The sequence below is a fragment of the Amblyomma mixtum genome, chromosome 5 (genome assembly GCF_055824585.1).
Source record: "Amblyomma mixtum isolate Tamu chromosome 5, ASM5582458v1, whole genome shotgun sequence".
Taxonomy (NCBI): domain Eukaryota; kingdom Metazoa; phylum Arthropoda; class Arachnida; order Ixodida; family Ixodidae; genus Amblyomma; species Amblyomma mixtum.
Window position 1 is genome coordinate 4,048,755 of NC_143016.1, and position 22,733 is coordinate 4,071,487.

The 22,733-nt window shown below is 46.8% G+C and overlaps 1 protein-coding gene across 2 annotated transcripts; it reads right to left on the reverse strand.

Moving 5' to 3' along the window:
• Nucleotides 1-6,004: 6,004 nt before the first annotated feature.
• LOC149341174 (golgin-45) lies at nt 6,005-22,591 on the reverse strand. Of its 2 annotated transcripts, none has more exons than XM_089543091.1 (7): nt 22,398-22,591; nt 19,636-19,801; nt 17,309-17,531; nt 16,152-16,351; nt 13,919-14,047; nt 11,387-11,627; nt 6,005-10,092 (listed from the first exon to the last, which is right to left on the reverse strand). In XM_089543091.1, the coding sequence occupies exons 1-7, from the start codon at nt 22,408-22,410 to the stop codon at nt 9,937-9,939; spliced, it is 1,128 nt and encodes a 375-aa protein (XP_089399217.1). In that variant the 5' UTR covers nt 22,411-22,591; the 3' UTR covers nt 6,005-9,936. The 2 variants fall into 2 exon arrangements, with proteins under 2 accessions (XP_089399217.1, XP_089399215.1); XM_089543089.1 differs by having other exon boundaries at nt 19,636-19,819.
• Between the last annotated feature and the right edge of the window lie 142 nt (nt 22,592-22,733).

The following is a 22,733-nucleotide window of genomic DNA, read 5'->3' on the forward strand; positions in this document are numbered from 1 at the left end:
CATACCCAGAAACATGCATCCCATCCACGACACATGCAGGCAGAAGGAAAAGCAGGGTCGCACAGCTGGCTGCTAAGCTAGGCAAGATGCCAGAACCGTGGCCTACACTGATGCCGCGGTAGGCACGCTAGAAGACACCGTCTCTGTAGCCGTCGAAGACACGCAGAACGTTAGGCGTTGTAAGACAACTAGACTTAAAACCCGTTGTGGCGGAGAAGGTTGCGATAGCGATCGCTCTAACTCAGCCAGGTACCAAATACGTAGTAAGTGACTGCAAAGCTGCAATTAGAAATTACAGAAAGGGACGCATCCACGAAATGACGGCTAAATGTCTAAAAGACTTTATCCCAGCCCACAATATTCTAACCACCTGGACCCCAGCCCACTCGGGTCTGGTTGGAAACGAGGCCGCCCACAGGCTCGCCCGCTCTTCATTACCCCGGGGAGCCGTGGACACCTCATACGAATTCAGCACTAAAGAGGAAACCAACATCTTTAATAGCATCACAGACAATCAGAAAAAAAGCAAAAGGATCTATCCTCCTCCAGATAGATCGCTTAGCTCGGCTGAGGCCTATGACTGGAGAAGACTCCAAGCTAGAAACTTCGCATCCCCGCTCTGGAGGAGCTGGACAGGAGGTGACACGAGGGAGGATGCGGAGGTGTGCGAGTTCTGCGGGCATACCGCTACACTCCAGCACATATTTTGGAGATGCCCCAGTGCCCCAGGATATGGCAGAATTAATAATGCAGAGGAATGGGAGACCATACTCAGAAGTGCCGACCTTAGCGTACAACGATACGCTACCCGCCTGGTAGCGGAAGCTGCGCGACTATATCGTTGCTAGTCTTCCAGCTGCGACGCTGCCCCTCCCCGGACGCCTGCGTGCGGACCCGGAGGGGCACGGGTCTTCTCGCGGAAATAGTTTCACCTCGCGATCAACCATTAACTGCAACATGCCAGAGTGGCAAGGTGGGTGGGGAGTCTGGGGACTTTGGGGAGGGGACTATGTACATGTATAGTGTGGACTATGTATGTGCATGTATAGTGTGGACTATGTATAGTGGGGACTATGTACATATAAAAAAAAGGAATTTCTTACCACTTATGCGGGAGAACACCCAGTTCCTCTCGCTCGTAACGCCTCATACGGCTGTGACAACCTCGCGAAATGCTTGCTTAGACCTCGTTTTTAAGAACCAGGCATTGGTGCAGCAAGTCGAGCCTATATCCATCTATTTCTTCGACCACAAAGCTTCCTTCATGACAATCAAGAACTGGTACTGGAGTGTTTCTTGAAGAAGGAATATGTGTGAAAAATAACAAGTTGTCTGTAATTGTACAGGTGCCGTCAAAAGTAAATGGAAGGCAATATTCACGAAAAAATTTAATCATGGGCCCCCCAATTCATGCATCCTTGATTACATAAGTGATTTTGCGAATTGCACTGTGCACCAACAAGCATGGACCATTATGTTTTAGATTTAAAGAAATTAAAATTTTTTGACAAAGTCGCCTTCTTTTGACGGCGACAGTACATGCATGTCTTGCTCGAATTATTTGCCTCACTCTATCGAAAAGCTGTAACAGCTGATGAGCTGCGCTCAGATTTTGCATTAGGAAGTAACGCAATCGTCAGCAATCTTTTTCTTTCTGCTCAGTCGTGCGACCGATAACAGGAATGCCCCGTGATCGAACGTCGATAGCAACCATTTGTACAGAACCTCCATCAGACGCAGATGTGCGGACAAGTCTGGCACCGCGAGCGCTGTGTCTCTGCCCGAACATCAGCATTGTTCTTCAAAGTGGTGATCACTGTACGTGCTTCTCGGAATGTTGTACGATGTGGCGACTACAGATTTCTTTTCACCTCGTTCCATTCGCTTGATAATTTCCAGCTTCAGCCTTTCCGCGGTCTCATCGTGCACACACAAAGAGAACGAAAACCATAAGAAATTGCTGATGGCAGCATGGCGCGCCGTACATAGGTATATATGTGAACTGCGTGTCAACAATGGGGCAACTGGCGCCAAAAACGTATATTTTAGTGAACTGGCTGCGCGCACCGCCGCCTACATCGTGAAAAATCCGCATCATATCGTTTGGCGGCGCGCCCTCCACAGGTTCATGTGCGAAAGCTAATCAGCGGTGATGTGCTGAGGGGAAGCCATCTTCTCGTCGACCGGTTTTGCCTGAAGGTCGATGGGACCTGTGGGTGAGATAACCTCCGGTGATGTCTTGAGGGAATTAAGTCGACCGGTGTTGTCCGAAGTTCGAGCTGACGTGCCGGTAAGTTAACCTCCAGTGACGTGTTCAGGGAAAGCGCTATTCTTGAGTCAACCGATGTCACCCGAAGTTCTAAACTGCCGGTAAGCTAACCTCCGGTGACGCGTTGAGGGAAAGCCATCTTCTCGAGTCGACCCGACATCGTAATACCTGATGTTCGATCTGACATGCTCGTAAGCTGACCTCCGGTGACGCGTTGAGGTTAAGCCATCTTCTCGAGTCGACCGACATCGTGTTACCTGAAGATCAATCTGACCTGCTCGTAAGCTAACCTCCGGTGACGCGTTGAGGGAAAGCCATCTTCTTGAGTCGACCAGTGTTGCCCGAAGTTCGATCTGAACTGCCGGTAAGCTAACCTCCGGTGACGCGTTGAGGGAAAGCCATCTTCTCGAGTCGACCCGACATCGTAATACCTGAAGTTCGATCTGGCATGCTCGTAAACTGACCTCCGGTGACGCGTTGAGGTTAAGCCATCTTCTCGAGTCGACCGACATCGTGTTACCTGAAATTCAATCTGACCTGCTAGTAAGCTAATCTCCGGTGACGCGTCGAGGGAAAGCCATCTTCTTAAGTCGACCGGTGTGGTCCGAAGTTCGATCTGAACTGCCGGTAAGCTAACCTCCAGTGACGCGTTGAGGGAAAGCCATCTTCTTGAGTCGACCAGTGTTGCCCAAAGTTCGATCTGACCAGCTGTTAAGCTAACCTTTTGTATCAGAGCCTTGCTGGAGCGGTAATTAAGACGCCTTTGATAAATAAACAAACAAAAACTGTCCGCGACAACGCAATCATCGTTTTAAACGGCGTGTAGCTGAACTAACCGAAAAGCGCAGCCGAAAGCCGCTGCAGCTCCAAAAACGAAACTATACGGGGCCAGACACTATCGGCCTATCGCCGTGGTCCTGCCGATCCTCAAAACACCTGCTGTTTCGTGCATGTCAGTCAGGCGCCGGAAACAGTGTAAGATGCAGTTCAGACCTGGGGACGAATATTTATACGATCGGTTTGTCGAGCACTTCATACCGCGACACGGCACCACTTCGGGAGCCCGTCCGAATTGGCCGATGCCAGCCTCTGGGCGTCCGGATAAACGAGTCCCCGAGGCTAGTCTTACACGGGCGTTTGACGGGACTCCGGCTGCAGTCCGGATTATCTGAATTAACGGGGGCTGAGAAGTAGGATTAAATATTTAGTTGGGTTGATTGTTTTACTGTACATCGTTCGAGCGGCACGGGCTGGGCACTTTTATTTTTTCTTGGCCATTCTAACATATTTACAGTGTTCCAGCTGCTGCTGCTAATTTCACAGATGATACATGTTCCTCCCACGTGGTGGTGTAAGGTACCACCGACAACGCTGTTTTTTTTACGGAATTTCAGATGTTTCACGCAAATAAAATTTATTTTTCGTAGAGGCAACATCCGTAAAATTGTAACACGGGTCCAAATTCGTACATTTTACGGAAAATTCGGAAGCAGGTACGCCTCCTGTATTTCTTGAGAAGCAGGCTACAGAAGTCAAAGGCAGGAAGAAGCCGGGCCACCAAGGAAATCAGAGGTACGCTGCAAGTTCAGCAACGTCCAAAGAACGGAGTTTATGGTCCTACCTATTTCCAAAGACACGGATCCAGAACGACGTCAAAGAAGAGAGGCCCGCATAAAAAAATATAGAGAACGCCATATTTGAGATGAAGGAGTCCATACTCTCCACAGACGAGGGAAAATGCAGAGGCAACATTGTCACAGTAGCAAAGGCTGTGGACAAGAAAGGCGAATAAATCGCAAGCGCAGCATTCGGACTGACCAAATTCAAGCAGCAGAAGTTGCAATCGCACTCGCAAACAGGGGAAAACCGAACTAGCATAGAGACAACAATAATCTGTGACTACCAACCTGCTTTTGGAGCAGAAAAGCCTGCCGGATTATGCAAATGAATGACAAAGACATCCCTGGAAGACATAAAATTTTGTGGAGACCAGCACACATGGGCTTGGCAGGAATGAGGCCGGAGACTGGGCCACTCGAGGCTACTCAAATCGAGAGGTCCTAGATAAGTGCCTGCAGTTATCCACGCCAAACTCGTACGGGGAAATGATTACATACTTTTCATTAGACAGCAGAAAGCTACTGCCGCCCCAACAAAACACTTATCAGGGCACAGGCAGCAGCCATGGAGGGGCCTACAGGCTGGCACCTACGCCAACTTAGCAGGATACCATGCAATTTGGCCTTAAAGACACGATAGGTTATACCATTTTTAGGAACTATGGTTATAGCCACAGTGCGGAGAGGTCTCGAGTCTCTACAACGCACTCTGGGCATGTAGCAAGACAAACTCAGATTTCAGGGAAACAGGAGGTGCCTAGAGCAGCGGAAGATGGTACTGGACAGCTCAGACCTTTCAGCACAGCTTCAGCTGGTGAATAGCTGGAGCTGGACTCCTGGACTTGGGAGAACCACCCCCTAAACTGAAGAGGTCAATGAAATGTTTTTCCCTCTCACATACACATGGAGCAAAGTGCAACAGCTACTTGCATTCTTGCTTTGCACAGCATAGCATTAAACGTTGTCACTTTATTTTTGATTGCACACCGGTCCTCGTCTTGCTGAAACGGTTATTACCTGCCAAAAAAGGCATACATACAACAGAGGACTGCACAGGACACAGGATATGGCTGATAATAGCCTGTTTGAACATTAATTACTAACCTGCTCACCATTCAGCCTTGCTTCTTCATGCACAGATATATATGGCAAGGAGGAGAGAACAGTCCATTCAGGACAAATAGGAATATAGTTTGGAAAGAGAGAACACATTTATTGAAATGACCTCTGTCCAGGCCTAAGACAGTGAGTAGGAAATGAACAGTTCCCCAAGAGGAGGTTGTTCTGCCAATTAATGTGGGCAACAGAGGCCCCCCATATCGGTATGGTGCACGTGTTATGTTGCAATGTGTTGTCCCTCGGACATTTTCCAGCATGTGTAGGCAAGTGTAGGTTTCGATCCACACATTTGGAAGTTGGGTGTACTCGGTCCTTTTCTATTTTTTTAAGACGAAGTCATTGGATATCGTGCCGTATGCCACAGTTTTCAGAAACGTCCATCACGAGCCAAGCCATCAGGAGCTGTTCATTCCAGAATGCAAGTATGGCAAGGAGAGGATTCATCGCGAATCAGGATGCATCGTTGAGCAGGCAGGTGTTGAGTGAGATGCCAACAATTGGGAGGATGGAGTTAGCCTCGCATGACGTTGGATTCAAACCAGCCCCAGCTCAGAGTTATAAGGCAAGCTCAGACAATATCAGTGACTGGGGCTGATAATCCGTAGCTTTTGCAAATAAGCCATATTCCCAGACACTGTCTGGTTTTCCCCATTGGTAGACACTCCAGCCTGTTGTTTCACATGCCCTAGCCCGAAATTACTCTTTGCAAACACACTCTAGAACACTTGGCTATTGTAGATCGGTCACGGGGTAGAATCAGTTGACCCCATTGGCTGGAGGGGATCCTTTGAGGGGCATATATCACTTTGTTCTTGGGTTGGATCCAACTACAGAATGGACTGCATCGACACAGTGAATTTCCCGAGTCTACAGATACATAAGCATGTACTCCAGAACAAAAATTACTTCAGAAAAACTGATGGAGAACTCAGTTATGGGGACTCATTGTCCCTATGAATGTTTTCACGAGAGCAGGATAAAATATGAGCTTCTCCAATTCAAAGCAACATGAACATGGCTTTTATTTTATTTTAGGTTTAGCCTGTGGTAGTTTCACTGACAAGGTATCACATGACGCTATATGTAGAGACAACAATGTTGTGCATTATTAACAATGTTGCATGTTCGTGTCAGTGAGCCATCAAAACCCCTCTCTGAAGAGCAGTTCATCAGTCTCTCGCTAAAATAACTTCAAAAATGGTTGGCACATTCATAACATTAGCAGACAATGAACTTTCCATCTTATTGCAAGCAACCACTCCATTCCAACTACATTTTGTGTTCTTATTCATGAACACTAAGAGACTTGGGCTGTTTAAAAATTTAACAGTCGTCTCAATCACCCTACAGACTTATGAGTGACTAAGGTGTCACTCCCAATGGTAGCCCACATAAAAGTTCAAGCTAAATAAATCACACAAATAACTCTTCTACTGCATGCTTCTTGGCTCTAACTGTAGCACATCCAATGTGGTCTGCTTGACACACTGTGTGGAACTCAGAATTTCAGGCAATCCATGGCCACACAAGAATGACAACGATTTAAGAACAAATTCAGTCCTCTAAGTAGCACATCAATCAATACCCTTTCCCATGTACAACAAAACAAACAAGAAATGCACATAAACTTGCAGCATGACCCGCAATGCCAGCATGACAAACCATTCAGTGCCACCACCAAAACATTTGTCCTGCATCAGCACAACAAATGCACAGCAGGTGTCCGATGTCGCAGCATGTAGTATCAAATGTGGCAACTCATAATAGCAAGCAGGAAAGCTAAAAGAAACAAGACTGCCTTTCAAGCAAACAGTGCAATGGCCCTAGAGGTGATGCACTGCGTGGCCCTTCTGCAGAGAATGCTGGAGTCACCAGCAAATGAGCAGTCTTGAGCAGTCTTGGGACACAAGCAACAAGCACAGTGAGAACAAAGAGAGGGGGCAAGTGAACAACAGATCTTGCACAGCAAAATGTTTTAGGGCGAAAGCACTTCTAGCTGAACTTCCTGGGTTTCAGCGGTGTGTTAGAAGCCTCTGAGTAGCAGGTGTATCTGGCTCACTGGGTCAGTGGACACCTCAATCACACTGTGAGTAGGCGGTGGTGTCCATCTACAACTTGGAGGCAGTTACGGTTCTGAGAAAAGGAAAGGAGCATAACTGGCTCCCTGGGTCAGTGGACACCTCAATCGCCCTTTGAGCTATGTGGCATTTGTTTCGCACAGTATTTCGTTCCTAGCAATGCTAAATTACCAACCATTTTTTTCCTGCTGTTTGTGCACTAGCCTTGTATGAGACATCCTGAGAACTATAAAATATTCAAGGCTGCACCTTGTACTTAGCAGTTGCAAGCTTGTGCCACCAGACTGCACTCCACAGCTTAATGCTTTAAAAAGAAGCAAAGTGGCAAACTTAGCTTCCATCTCTTCCCCAAGTCCACAAACAGGTTCTTGTATAAAGCATTGCTTACTTCTTCAATATTATGTTTGTACAACATATACTTTTTAGCTGCCTATCGACATCATTATGTAAATGTGTTCACTTATTGCCCAACTCTTTCTACCTTTCACAATTTGACAAACAACATAAGAGCCGCTGCTTTCTCAGCACATAAGTTCTGCAACATTCGCAGCCTACAGGCGTTACGAATGAGCGTACAAACTGAATCCCGATAATAAATGTCAAACCTGGTCCTCTGGCAACAAACCTGAGTAGCAGCATAAGTGGGACATGCCAGAGAATGAACCAAAACAAATATTTTTGCTTTAAAACAATCCTGATTTCAAATATCTGGGAATGCTAGGATTGGGGGCAGTGCAGAATGTGCCGCCAGTACAAAAACAGGGTGCAGCCCCACTGGGTGCATTAGGACTGGGCAACTACAGTGCATATCCAGTACCATTTTAGCTAATTTTCAACACAGGAACATACAATGCATGCGAGAATTTGTAGAGCTTCCAAACTTTTTGGTTACCGCATTTAAACAGAGTTTTTTCTCAATTCATCGGTTTCAGAACGCATCTCACATTTTCGTATTCACAATGAAAGTACAAATATAACACAAAGTTTTTTGGATGGCCCTCAAGATAGTACAGCGACCTTTGCCACCAGACTCATGACCTGCTGAAAACCAACTCATAGATGAGCTTGAAGCCACGCACAGGGGCAAAGGGAACGGAGGCTACGAAGGCAGAAAGAATATGGCATGATGGCCGAGCGGAAAGATGGCCGAGCAGGCACAGGGAGTGGGCAGCACGAAACACGTAGCAGCAGTGGCACAGTAGTGACAGCAGCCGTTGCTGTGTGGGGTACGGCGTGCGTCACCTCTTTGGAGGTAACACATGCTGTGGTCGATGATATTGCGCATTTCTGAAGCGCTCCCTCTCAAATAATATTGAGTAATGTTGACGTATCCATTGCTTTTGTATTTTTGTGTTGTCTTAGTTTCTTTTTTAGCCCTCGGTACCCTGGCTACATTTGCATGACTTTAAAACTGTGATAGCATTATATAATTGTAATATTTTTTTGTTGTTTCATTTCTGTTTCCAAGCTACCCCCTCGCATTATGTTTGTGGTCGCGTTGTATACAAGTAATACAGTATAAGGCTGCTTACACAGTGCAGCACCTTAACTGCATAAGGTGCAAGACAGGAAAATAGAGTGATGGCTTATTCAAACGTACATCTTGATGACCTTGCGCATGGTTTGCAACAAAACAATGTTGGCTACGCTGCACCCTACAGCTGCAACAAGCATGATGCAAGGTGTATGCACCACTAAGGTGTAAGCATGGGACACATGGAAGCAAGGGAAAGTTGCACCACAATGCCCCCATGCTTGGCTGCTCAGACATTTCCACTGTTGAAAGGGCTAGACACTCTTGCGTGTTAATAGGGCACGAGGGCCACTTTGGACCTTTCAAGCCTTATGCAAGAACACTGAGTTTACCTGCTGTATTGCAGCAAGATGTAAACCTTCCCTTTATAACTTTACTTTACCTTTGGAGAAAACAATCTTTTGTGCATGTCAGGCTATATACTCGCACACAGTTCCAAAAAACCATTAAAAAGCAGTTCAACAAATTTTCAGTAAAGACTGACAACTACAAGCCAGCGGCCTCATTTCTCCACACACCTTGTATCAAAGAGTGCTTTTACATTCTTCCGGTGGCCTAACCTTTTTCTGTCCGAAAATCAAGATTAATGTGCTTCGTGAAGAGAGCTGTAAGGTTCTGATAGCTCCAACTAAGACTGTACTTGGGCAGTGAGGGGCACCTGGAAAAGAAATAGAAGCCTTCACAGACATTCTTTGCCCTATCACACGTATCTGACCAGTAGAGGGAAACTTATCCAGCTCGGTTTAAAATTACAATGATTCACCTAACCTCGTGCTACTGTGTAGTGCTCGCAACACCGCAGTTGGCACAATGTTTGTAGCATTTGTACTATAAGCATCTAAAACAATCTGACATCAACAACACGCGATGTGGACAAGTTCTGCAAAAACTGTGTGTGGGCAATGCCTCACAAAATGCCTCACATCCAACGCCAGCATTCCAGTCCGTTTAGCAACTAGTTTAAGAGAGTCAACGCATTCAGGTGCATCTAAACATTGCACAAAATTTGAGTAAAATGAAACACTGCACCTAAATGATACGTAAGGCCAAAATCATAACAATCAGAGGTCCACAACAATGTTCGCACATACTGTACACTAGCACAACACCACAAGCATCCCGCACAAAGAGGAGATCACACCAGGATTCCAGGTCTGTCCTTGAGAGAAAGCTGTGGATGAGCTTCAGCGGCATGTGGGCCAGCTCCTCTCTGTGATCTCCCGCAGGGCTTCGGCACAGTCTACAGGTGCCGCCACTGCCATGCGGCTCAGTCCTGGCAACAGCCAGGCAGCACATGTCGCGCACATTGGTCCTTTGTCAGATATTCTCCAGGTGGCCGGAGCAGTGCCGGCAGCAGGCTATGGTGCTGCAGTCATGAGTTTTGTTCACGCCATTCACCGAGCACTTGTTGCCTGAAGCGATGCCAGACTGCAGCACTGACTGCGCCCTCGTGCTAAACGAGTGCTTCAACGCCTGAAAAAGAGAGCCGTGGTAAAGGTCTCAAAGCCGCACCTTGGCCACAGTCCAAGCAACTCGAGTTAATGCCAAACCTGTGCATAGACACCATTTTTGTCACTGGCTATTGTGCTACAGGCCACAGCTGACCCCCTGAATATGACAAATCAACACAAACGGTGACGAGTGGTGTATCTTATCTGCTTGCATAACTTTTGTCAAAAAGTTACTTAATATGCAAGTGCATGTGCTATGAAAGTGAATCCAGTGCATTGCCACGGCTGTCTCGGCCAGGTTCCACGGTACTATAATGAGTACAGTGCTCAAACACGAGGCACGAGGCAGTATAAGGAGCACCGCTTGTCCCTCTGATTTGTGCTGCAATAAAGCAGCCAGCCATGTAATGCGTGCAGTGGCCCATTTCCATTGCCCATTGCATAACAGTGGCGAAAGTTATAAGCAGTGGCCCTTGGTAAGCAGGAAGTCACTTGTGGCACTGCAAGTAGGGGAAAAGCAAAGGATAGAATCCTCACTGAGCCAAATCGTCAAAGGTGAAAATTGTAACGTCAATTTTGCCTTTAATGTCATTACCTCCAGTTTATTTGCTACCCACTCGCTCTCTTCCTGTCTTTAGACATTACTCCTATCATTTTTCTTTCCACAGCTTACTGCGCTGTCCTCAATTAAATTTAGTTTTTTTGCCAACCTCCTAGTTTCTGCCCCATAGGTGAATACAGTACTGGCAGGATAACAAGTATTATGTACTGTATTTACTGACATAATTTGCATACCCCTAAATTATTACCCGTATTTATAAAACTCGCATATTTTGCGCTCCCTGCTGCGTAAGCACACCAGCATGCCTGCGGGTGTGCATGGTCGCTTTCCTGCGCAAGCGGCTGCAAGAGCGCATCGTACCAGAATTCGGAAAATTCTGTTCGGTGCTACTCAGCCAAGCTGCATGCGAGTGCTATTTTATCGTCTTGTATCTCCATTTTCCCCCACTGCTGGCTTTGTGATTGTGTCGTCCAACATTTATTACTTTGAGCTGTGCACATGCAGTCATGCCATCATGTGCAGGGCACTACACAATGTAGGCCTGGGGGGAGGGGGGGTTATGTGTCGAATTATAGTTGGAGTTGACTTTTTTTTGACCAGCGAAGGGCGCGAGTTATATTATTTTTAGCGATGTGGTGTGCAATGCTCAAGAAGAGAAGGCGCCAACTCCATTTCAACTCATCATGAACCAGCCGAGACATTCGTGACTAAAAGGACGCTGGAGATATGCACAAGCCACAAAACATGTCCTTGCCTCGTAGGCACGCTCGGTGCGACGGGCAAACGCCTCGGCTGGCGTCGGTCTCACGACAGGTGCTGGCCCCAGGCGCAGGTTGGCACTGCTGCCCCGTGGCACCGCCTGGTGGCAGCAGCTGCGCGCCGTTCGCTGGGCCAGCGCACTCAGCTGCAACACATCACAGGGTTCCGCCTGGCCGGCCGGTTCTCCGGGAGAAGCAGCAGCAGCAGCCAGCTGTTCCTGGAGCTTGGCCAGCAGCCTGTACAAGGGGACCACTGCACTGGTACTACTGCTCCCGCTTTACCATTGACCAAGCATGTTTCAGACACAGCATTCAACTGACATGGTTACAACTTCCATCCCAGTACTTAAAAGACTAAGAATAGCACTCGCCTCCACCAACTACTACAAACTCATTGATCAGTGGCTCTGTCTGCTATGTCAGACACCGTTCATAACACAATGTCCATTCGAGGTCTCATTTTATGCACCTGTGCAGCTTTGTAATCTCAGCTGTAGGTGCACATGTTCAGAAAGCAAGTGCTTTTAATTTGTCTTCAAGACCACATGCTGCACTCTGGAATCATTTTTGCAATACCACAGACTCCAGCAATTACAAACCTCCCCATGAGCATGTAGAGTCACCTTTTGCCTAGGCATTATGCAACAATTGTAATCTTTTCTGATGGTGTCATTCTTTATGCTTCACTGCATTTTTGCTTTGCTGCCTTTTGGCATATGTCACCACCCAAAGCTCTGATGGATAAGCGTGGCACCCGTTATAACAAACCCGAGTGCTGAGCAATGGGAGGGAGTGCTCTCCAGCGATCGCCAAGTCAACCAAGAAGGTCTGATTCGGCGAGCACAACTGGCAGCAGCTTCCAGCGGAGCCCTGGACTAAGGGCAGCCAACCTATGTACAAGTAGATGGACGAAGCCATCTGACAGCCGCAGAAGAAAAGCAAATCTAGAGCTTAATAAAGTTTTTCACTCACTCACTCTGATAGGAGCATACACCACATGTGAACACAAACAGAAACAAGTGGTAATCGCCAAGTAGCAGCACACGCCCAGTCTATGTAATGCCGCAGGAATTAACACCTGTGAACTTGTAGTGATATCAAAAGGGCACTACAAAATTAAGCATCCTAAAGTTATGACTTCCGAGTCAAATCTGAAGCACGAAGCAGCTGCACTTTCACAAGGGAGCAGATAAGTGCACAGGCGCATTGTAGTGAAACACAGTGCATACGTGTTTCCTGGCCTGTCAAAGTGAAAGAGCCTCTTGCATCCCAACAAAATTTCGGGTGTTTGAAGGCTACACTCAGAACTATGCCTGGGACCATATTCGTGTGACAACCTGCCAAGCCGGCAGAGCCTGTTTTTTTGGCATTTTACATAAACGTGCTGCACTGACCCAGTCAGGTGCTAACTGCACTTAACTCTGTGCATGTCATTATCTAGTTAAGGGGGGACACTGGTCTTGAAAAGAAAATTTTATTAATTTAGTCGTAGTTATGAAATTTTCAGGGCACATGTATTTTTGTGCGCTGATTCTAGATATGTCATTTAATTTCATGTAAAACGATTCCTTGAGCACTTATGCACTTTTTATGCTAGTATTTTGCGGAGAGTTTTGAAGAAAATTTGCTGCAGGAAACTTGCTGAAATGTATGCCATTGGGTTCACTTGACACCAAGGAATACAATAAGGGTAAAATTTTCATCCTGGCTCTCATAGAACTTGAGTAATAGGGTATTGAAGCTGCCCCTTCAGAAACAGGAATACACACTTTCCTTCTCATTTCTGAAGCGACAACTTCAAAACCCCATAACTTAAGTTCTATGATAGGCAGGAAGACAATTTCACCCTTATTGTATTCCTTGGCGTCAAGAGAACCAAATGGCATACATTTCGGCGAGTTTCTCGCAGCAAATTTTCTTCAAAACTCTCCGCAAAATACTAGCATAAAAAGTGCATAAGTGCTCAAGGAATTGTTGTACATGAAATTAAATGACATATTTAGAATCAGCACACAAAAATACATATTCCCTGAAGATTTCGTAACTGTGACTTCATTAATAAAAATTTTTTTTTTCAAGACCAGTGTCCCGCCTTAAAACTATCCAGTTTTATAGTTTGTTGCCTTTGGTGTGAACTTAGGCATTTGAGGCTGCTTGCAAAGAAAACAGTGCTGATCAGGAACATTCCAATACTCTGTGCTTTTTAAATCCTCCCCAACTTACAAAACGCACAATTCTGACAACCTCATACCAGCCAAGATGACATGCGAACATTCAAAAGCTTAAAAACTGGAGCTTAAACACTGGAAGTTTTGCACTATGCTGCTGATCTGGCCAAATGTTATCTGATGTGGTATGGCATAGATGTTTAACGCCTTGAAGCTGCTCACAGACTGTGAGAGATGCTGAAGTAGAAGGTGTGGGACTAATCACAACTTCCGCGAGCTGTTTGACATGCATGGACATTACATGGCATTCTGCACAGTAGTGCGTCCAATGCAATGCACAGTATGCAGCACAACACGCACCGGCAAGTGGCTGTGAGGTTTGCCTCTAGCTGTTGGTGCTCACTGGCCATCCACTGCAGGGCTTCCTGAAAGTCGTCGCACTGGTGGGTCAGCCGTGCCTTGCAGCTTGCCAGTTCATCCACCAGCAGACTGCGGGGGAAAAGGCAATCAGGGTCACATTATTGTTCATGTAAACTGTACACTCCCATAAACTGTTTATGGCTAGAGCCATCTGGTGAAACAAGCCTGATAGAGAACAACCACACAAGAAAGAAGAAGCACACCCTGCACGGCCTGTCTTCCATGCGCAGACAATGTGCATACTGTGTCAAATGCTCCAGTTGCCACCAAGACAGCACGAGTCTTTGCGCGAGGCCTGCATTAACCCTTTCGCTGTCGGGTGTTTCTGCCCGTGACGCACCCCCAGTGTCGCACGCTTCCGGGATGATGGTCCCGCTGTTTCAACATCAGAATCTGACGATGCGGAACTCGCCTCTTCCTCGGATGAGACGCTGTCTGAGTCCGAATCCGAGCTCGGCTCGTATTCAGAATCGGAAGAGCCACCGCTCCAATGCGCAGAGGAAGGTCCCGCGCAGTCAGCCATATCCGAAAGTAACCGCGCGCAGCGGGGGTGTGCTTTCAGTGGCCCGCAAAACGGAGAGAAATGGGACGCTGTGTAATAAAGATTAGAGAGGGAGATGGAAAAAGGCTAAAACAAAGTTAGAGGAGCTTTACGTTTGCTGCTGCCAGCCGCAAGCGAGGGTGCGACGAGAGAGCGAAAGCAGCGATCGAGTCATGTGTCGGTTTCTTTGACCCTCGGAGTGGCAACGGTGCGCGCCCTTGAACTTGAAGCGCCGTAGCTCACACGCCGACAGAAGAAAAATAAAAACCTGCAAAACAGCGGGAGATGGCAGAGCAACCCTTGGACCCATAAACACACGCACGCGCGTCATGATCCGGCGAACGCGGGGCGACCGCGCCACTCAGCAAAGAGAGAGGGGTGGGATGGCAGTCGCTCCGTACTCTTCAATACACGTACCAAAACAGTAAGAGGCGAAAATACGAACTTGTAGAAAGATTCAACAGATGGCGTGGCTAGTCCAAGAGCGTCAGCTTTGCGCTCAAGCGCGAAATTTTGAACGCACGATAGAGAACGTACCGGTACGTCAGTGACACTGTGGGGGGGAAGCGCGAAAACGTACCGGTACGTCCGTGACAGCGAAAGGGTTAAATTCAGTTTCCTCGCAACTAAAAGCAGGAAGAAGCAAAACTGGGAACTGCACCTAAACTGTTATGCTTCTGCTCATGCAAAACGCCGTTTGCAGCTGTATGAGGACAGGACTAACAGGGAGTTTTCCAGCTCTAGCTGGCTCAAGGAAAGCAGCTGGGAGCCAAGCTTCGGAGTCCGAGCTATGCAGGCCGGTGCACAGAGCACCTCAGCATGCACCACTCAGGGGTGTATTTGTGAGCTGTTCTCACCACTGCAGCACAGCGGTCTCACGTTTCTTCATCAAAAAAAAAATATCTGAGGCTTCTTGCCCTCTTCACCCTGCCATAAAGCATGAAAAATGCCCTTCGCACAGTTATCACTGTTTTCAAAAGTGGCACCCCACCCATCTCTCCCATCAATAACACAGCATACTCAATCAAGGTGTGGTTTCCATTCCCCCCCCCCCAACCATTGCAACCCTATAAGATGAGTATGCACTGCAGCTAAGTGCACTTAGGATTCCTGACAGCCATGTGGTCTCTGCAACACAGTAAACATGATGCAAGAAGCCAGGCGCCATTTTCTTGCAGAGTCACATACTCAAAAAGTGAGAGCAAGTGCGTTTTTCAGAGGCACTCCTTACAAAGAGGGTGAGCACACTTGTCAAGAGCACTCAGTAAAGAAGGTTAGCTTGCGAAGGCCATTTAACAGCAGCAAAATTGACAACTAGGGGTGGTCAGTTTATAGTACGTGTTACTCAGTAAACAAATCTAGGCAACAGGGGCCTTCCTGGCTCTGCAGCTAGGCTTTCAGACAGAGGCCACTACACAGGTCACACATCAACTGGCATCGTCAGTTTCTGGCACCATTCAATCATGCAAGCCAGTCAGCATTATCTTTATGAAGGTACCCGCAAGTGGATGCCCAACACAGGTGATGATGACAGACTGGATGGCTGTTTTCATTTCCCGAGAATATATCTTGCGCCGTTGAAGAGCACCACTATTCACACACAGTTCCCCACAAGTGCCTCCAGAACTGTACCTGGCAGCCAGGAACTTGGAGCGCCACACGTCAGCATGGATGGCCAGCCGGTCCAGCTCTTCGCGGCCCTGACTCAGGCGGTGTGCGTAAGCGCGTACATCGGCAGCCAGCTGTGCCTTGTCCTCGCTGAGGAAATGCACCCGGGCTTCCATGTCCTCACCCAGAGAGGCCACAAGCAGTTTTTTTAGCTCACGGTTCACCTGGGGGCAGATATTGCACAAGCATTCGCTTCAGATGCAGCAGTTGGCAGAACACCCCCGGCGAAACAAACCTACATGCCACAGAGACAAACCAACTTGATATTTCCTCACTGAGCTGTCCAATAGTTGTAGTGACTGCACTGAAACTGCCTCTAATGTACTGTCAAGGACAAAAGTCTCTACAAAGTATCAGTGGCAACTGAGGTGAACAGCTACGTTTTTAGCCGGCGGCTTGAGACCGCACCTCTGGAGATTGTTGCTTATATACTCCTATACATGGCAGCCAAGTAGCATCTGTGCAGCTAGATCACTTTTCGCACGTCCTAGAGACTCTGGTCCCCGATAGCACGTTTAGCAGCACCAGCGACATTGACCATGCTCCAGACTTACAAACTCATGCATTGATCAGTTGGCAGTTTATGTTCACTGAAATGAACATTATGCCATTTGGGTGCATTACAAACAGCTAGTCTGAGTGGAAACCCACTTGGAAAAGCCAGGCTCGGGTCCCACACCATCATGCCTGATTATCAGACTAGCATGAACATGAGCAGCAAACCCATGTTTCTCTGGAAGTCACAACCAAAAACTGGTCTCGATAAAAGGAAGTGAATGCAAATGGATTTAAAAAAAGAAAAAAAAAACGGCAGATGTACAAAGACAAAAGAATAATAAAAGCAAAAAAGGACCAAAGCACAGACGCCATCACTACAGAAAAAGGGAAGTGATAAAATGCAAGGAGAAGAAGAAAGAAATCTACCAATCCAAGCAGTGTACTTCCCTAACCAGCAGCCTCTTGCTGCTACACTATGCTGTCAGTGCTTGTTGTTGCTGTCTGCATAACATCATTGATAACACTCATGTTGCTACTGTTATCATCTGGTATTGCGACATGTGGATGCACTGCTCCTCCAGTGGGTAGCATGTCAGTGGGGGGTACAATGTTGGCACACATACCTCTACTTGGACACTGAGTTGCTCCTGCAAGTCGTGGCTGCGCTGCCGCTCCTGGCATAGCTGCTGCTCCAGCCGGACGTCCTCTTCCGCGGCTGAGGCAGACGGAGTGGCCCCCTCGGGAACCTCACGCACCACCGCCAGCAGGGGCCCATCCGCACCCGATGAGGAAGAGGAGGAGCCCTGCTGCAGCGGGAAGGGGATCTCCAGGGCAGCCAAGCGCGTCCTGCACACACGGCCGCCACTGGCTCTCAGCAACCAACCACAGGGTGGCACCTTTCTATGACTAGTGGCAACAAGGGGTGTGCCAGTGTTAAAGTTTTCACAAAAAGATAAACAAACAAATGTTGTTGCCCTTCCTTTCTTTTAAAATAGCACACAGTATAAGCAACTGAAATAAGCAAAACTAGACCAATTCAGCACTGTAAAAAAAAAAACGTTTATTTAGTTTTGTTTACTGGGGTTTTACGCCCCAAAGCAACTCAGGCTATGAGGGATGCCGTAGTGGAGGGCTCCGGAAATTTCGACCACCTGGGGATCTTAAAAAAAAAGAAAAGTGACATGCACAGAAATGTATACTGGTTTATTAGGCAGCATAACAATATGCAATCTGTAACGTGATCCTACAAAATTAGGAACAAAATGAAATCAGCTGACACATGACTGGCAACTGATGATAACATGATGGGTAGTAAAACCTCACAAATTTGGACTTCAAGGCACCAGGAGAAATGCTCTCTCCGAAGGTCAAATCATAAATCCCCCCCCCCCCCCCCCCCATTTCCCACGAAAAAAAAAAAAGAAGCCGTAAAAACAGAAATGAGGTAAAGCCTTGTGGGGAGGCACTATTTTACAAACAGTGAACAGCCCGCGATGAGCGTGCAGTTTCACATTGTACCATGGACGTAAGCGAAAGGAACTGGAACGCACATTGATATTGGAACAATGAGCCTTCTATCAAGAAAAAGAAATGACCGACACGTTAGTCAGCGCATGAAAGCGGCACGCAATTGAGGTCAGACAGCTGGCAAATGCATTGCCAACTGCCACTGTCGTCACAGTCAGGTGGAGAGGCTCAGAAACCAAAACTAAGCGGTCAGGCTATTTTTTGGCCTAGAGATGGGGGCTATCCTGTTGTAGTCACACCTTCTGTTACACGCATGTCAGATGTGTGCTGCTTACAATGCACCACACAATAGGTGAGATTTTTACGCGATCATCTGCCCTGCCGGTGACGCCTCAACTCTGCTCCTTTTCGGAAGCCTCATGCAAAATTCCGCAAGTGGCCTTTCCCGCATACCACAGCTGGCCGAAACGGGATGGCAGAGCTTTTGCTAGGAAAGTGGTGAAGAGTGTGAAGGCAACAAGACGAACGCCATGGGTGTGGGCGCTGAGTATATAACACATTATGAAAGGATTAAACAATCAAACAAAAAATGCATTTTCACATTGTGATTGTTCAAAGTGAGTGGTCGGCCAACTTATCACATTTGATATGTGGGAAAGCCCACTTGCAGAATTTTGCTCAGGGTCTAAGCCTAGCAGTGTCCAAATATGATAGGTCCATGTGACAAACGATGGAGAAGAAAGTGAAGTGACATCTTTATATTGTTTTCCTGACACTTTAAGCTCAATCTTCAGATAATTTGCCCTGATACTCTTGTTTTGCCATTGTCGGACTAGTAAGTTAGTGCAGTATTCGATTATGGCCTATTATTCAGAAATTTACTAATATCTGAAGATTCTCAAATACCAATTTCTTCAATCGAATATGAACCAAATATTAAACATATTCGATCCGTATTCGAAATTTCTTATATTCACACAACCTGAGTGGCAACTATCCCGGGTGGCAAACTGAGTTGCCTGGCAACCTCCGTAACAAGCCCACTCTGACAACATGCAGCAGAGGAACCAAGCACTAATGATGGCATTCCATTCAAATTAAGACAATGAGCTACTGAAACAAAACAAAAGCATCGAATTCCCATGCTCTCTGCCATATAAGACAGGCTGGCTTGCTTTCAATGCCCTAACTGATACGCTGGCCTCACGGCTTAGTTACATCACTGGTGTTTTAAGCCCCCATACTGCAAATGACGTCATAGATTTAAGAACACTGATTTGCACAACCTCAGCTGCCAATGTTTTTCTGACCTGGAAACAAGGAGCAGAACATCCACAGATCAACCAGAGGCTCTGCACGGTCTAAGAAGACCATGCTGCTAACAATGCCACAGAGTACTAATTGCCTGTGTCACTCTGTTCACCTTTCCACCACATATGGTCAGCTCTAACCCACAGAACAAAAAGCAGTTGGCGAGACCCACCTGTGACTCTTCCCAGTGGGCGCCATTGGAGTCACGGCAGCCTTGTACGGTTCGTAGGGCACAAATTTGGGTTCACGGCGCCTCACGGGGACGGGAATGTCTAGGTGCAGGGAACAGTCTTCCATGCCGTCCCCCTGACAGCGCACGGAGGCGGCCGGCCCACTGCCTGCAAAGGGGAGAGCCCCTAGAGGGTTAAGGGGCAGCTGATCAGCCATTGGCTTAAGAACTGCGCACCATGATGTTAGCAGGCACACAGTTTGACGACATATTGCTGGGTGGTGGTGTACCAAGTTCATCTGAGCTTAAAACAAATGACAAGAGCTTTTTCAGTTACGAATCAGGTCTGAATCAGCTTTCCAAAACAGTTTCACAATGCATTATTTTATTGATTCTTTTTGTTTCGTTCTTCAAAACCTTTCGTTTTTCCACATAACAACGTCACAGTTTTTAACACTTGTTAATGACTTACCATCACACCTTGCATAGGACTGTACAGTATAGGCCGATGACACCAACATATTCATAACTGCTGAAAATGAGGCCACCATGGCTGAAAGGACTTCAGCAAAACTCTCTTTGTGGGTAACACCACACATATCCAAAAGTAACTGGATAATTTTCAGTGCAACAAGCACTTGGTCTCTCAAAAGAGTACCGCCTTTTTCTAGATAACACTGCTCTCCAAAGAGCTGCTGGAACAATTTTCCTTAGAGTTGTGATTGATAATCAGTTAATGAGGCGCTTGTATGTGCAACAAGTCTGTTCAAAAATTCACCGAAATACAGTCGTGCCTCACTAATACGGACCCTTTGGTTCTCAAGTAAAACTGTACATAAAGCGAGTCATGCACAAGAACGAATCAAGAAGAAAAAAAAAATGTTTAGAAAACACTTTGTGATCAAGCTCTGCTTCTGTGCATAGCAGAGGCAGTGAAGTGGCAGTTAGACAAATTCTTAGGAGCTCTAAGAGCATTATCTAGTAGTCACTATATTTTAAATAATGTGGTGCAGTATGGAGCACCTGGTGGTCCATGACACATGCGATAGCTTCCCGTAGCGTGATAACGTATCTCCTACTAAGATTTCCCGCACCTCTCGCATTTAAATTGCTGAAGAATATAATAATTTGTTCTATAGTAATGCCTCAGCAATATAACATCATCCATACTACTGACCCATCCACAGTTGCTCTATAGGCCTGTAGGCCCCATGTATAAGCACTAATTATGGCACTTTCTCATTTACATATACTGTAATTAAACTTTGGTGCACACTACCGCAACATGTTATAGGTAACTACCAACAGTTGTCTAGGGTATTAAAACAGCGCATTTTTGTCAATATGCTGAATGTACAACTGCTACCAAGGCCATTAATGTTCTAAGTTATGCGCTTTTTTTGCGTGATTGACATTATTAATAATAAGGACCCTTCTCACAACTATTGCATGAGTTCTGGGGTTCTGCCTGTATAGCCAATGCAGCATATACAATTACTTACTAATAAAGATTTGATCTGAATCACTATTCACTGGGTCTACGCTAGACGCAAATGTACCAGAAACATTTTCTTGGCAGGCACACACAGAAGGAAACGCAAAGAACATGGAAATGTCACCACGGGATCCCCACAGCACCAATTCCCTGCTGTAAAGCTGTCTTCAATAACACGTCACATTAGAGTCTGCGTTGCGCTTGAACATCCTGAAGTGAAGGCGACGGACCAGCTTAACCAAAAAGAACTGTCCATGTTGTACCTTGAAACATTTGCATGGACAGACTACGTGTTCTGAGCAGTGACTTTTCGGACAGAGATTAAGTTCAACCAAACTTTAATGAAGGTTGCTCGGAGAGTGAAGACGCGAAAGAGTTGGGCCCAAAACAGAGAATGTCACCTGATGGTAAAATATATGTCATAACTTTCTTGTAAGTACCTTTTCGTCTAGAATGAGGAAATGTGAACCAGCTTCCATAACATGCGTGCGCAAATATTCCAAGCTTAGCGCATGAGCCTACATTTGAGCTCAAGACTTTTCGGAGCTCGCAAGGGTTCCGGAAATTCGTGCTGCTTGACCAGAATAATTTCCATCAAATGTTGTTCACAATTCTAAGACGCCACTCAATTCCTAGTTGCGCAAAACAGCAACGCTAACGTCACCAAAAGCTGACAACCGCAATCATTGGAAGCAATCAATGTATACGCTCAGACCGCTTTTGTTCAAGAATGATGAGGGCAACGGCGAACGCAATTAGGCAGAGCGGAGCAATACGGGTGACATCTGACTTGATTACCGTCGGCACAGCGTTCTGCGTTGCCCATCATGCGTGACGACTGCCTGCCGACACATCCGCCGTGTGCACCTGAACACGCTGGCCCCCAAACGACGTGCGCAAGATTTGGCTGCACAAATAAAAGCAGCGCGAAAAATAGCGCCGATCGGCTGGCCTAGTTTGCAGGGAGCTCATGCGTGAGCGACATATGGGAACAAGCGGGGCAGCTTCGACGGGCGCGCGACCCAAACGACAGCCGCGTACTTGTTTTGGTCGAGTTTGAAACTCGTCACCACAGAGGCATATCTACCACGGTTTGATTTGGCTAACCACCCTAACGTGTGCAATGACTTCTTGTGGCGTCAACCTGATGTCTTAGATCGCCGTCGAGATCACGAACATCTCTCGCAGGCACAGCCTGAAGCTAGTTCCCCGTTTTCATTCTGCTCGGCAAAGTTCATCACTCGCTCTGGGACAAAGAAACAGTACACACCCGGCTCCGACATCCAAGACTTCAGCGGAGGTAAGCTTACTGTAGCTTGTCTCGAAATTCTGCGCGACTTTAGATAAGTTCCGTCAAATAATTTTGAAATCCCTTTCGCAGAACTTGCCTGATTCCCACATTGCGATGGCCTACTTTTCCGGCCATCACCCGTAAGCAAAAAAAAAAAAAAAAGCAGACCGCCTCAGTGTCGTAGTTTAAGAACTTTTATTAAGGCGGAAACCAAGTTGTAAATGTGACTGCAACTAAACTAGTCAATATTACAAATCTGGTAACTGTATAACAATAGTTTCGTTAAACGTTTCTTTTTTTTTTTAAATTCTAATC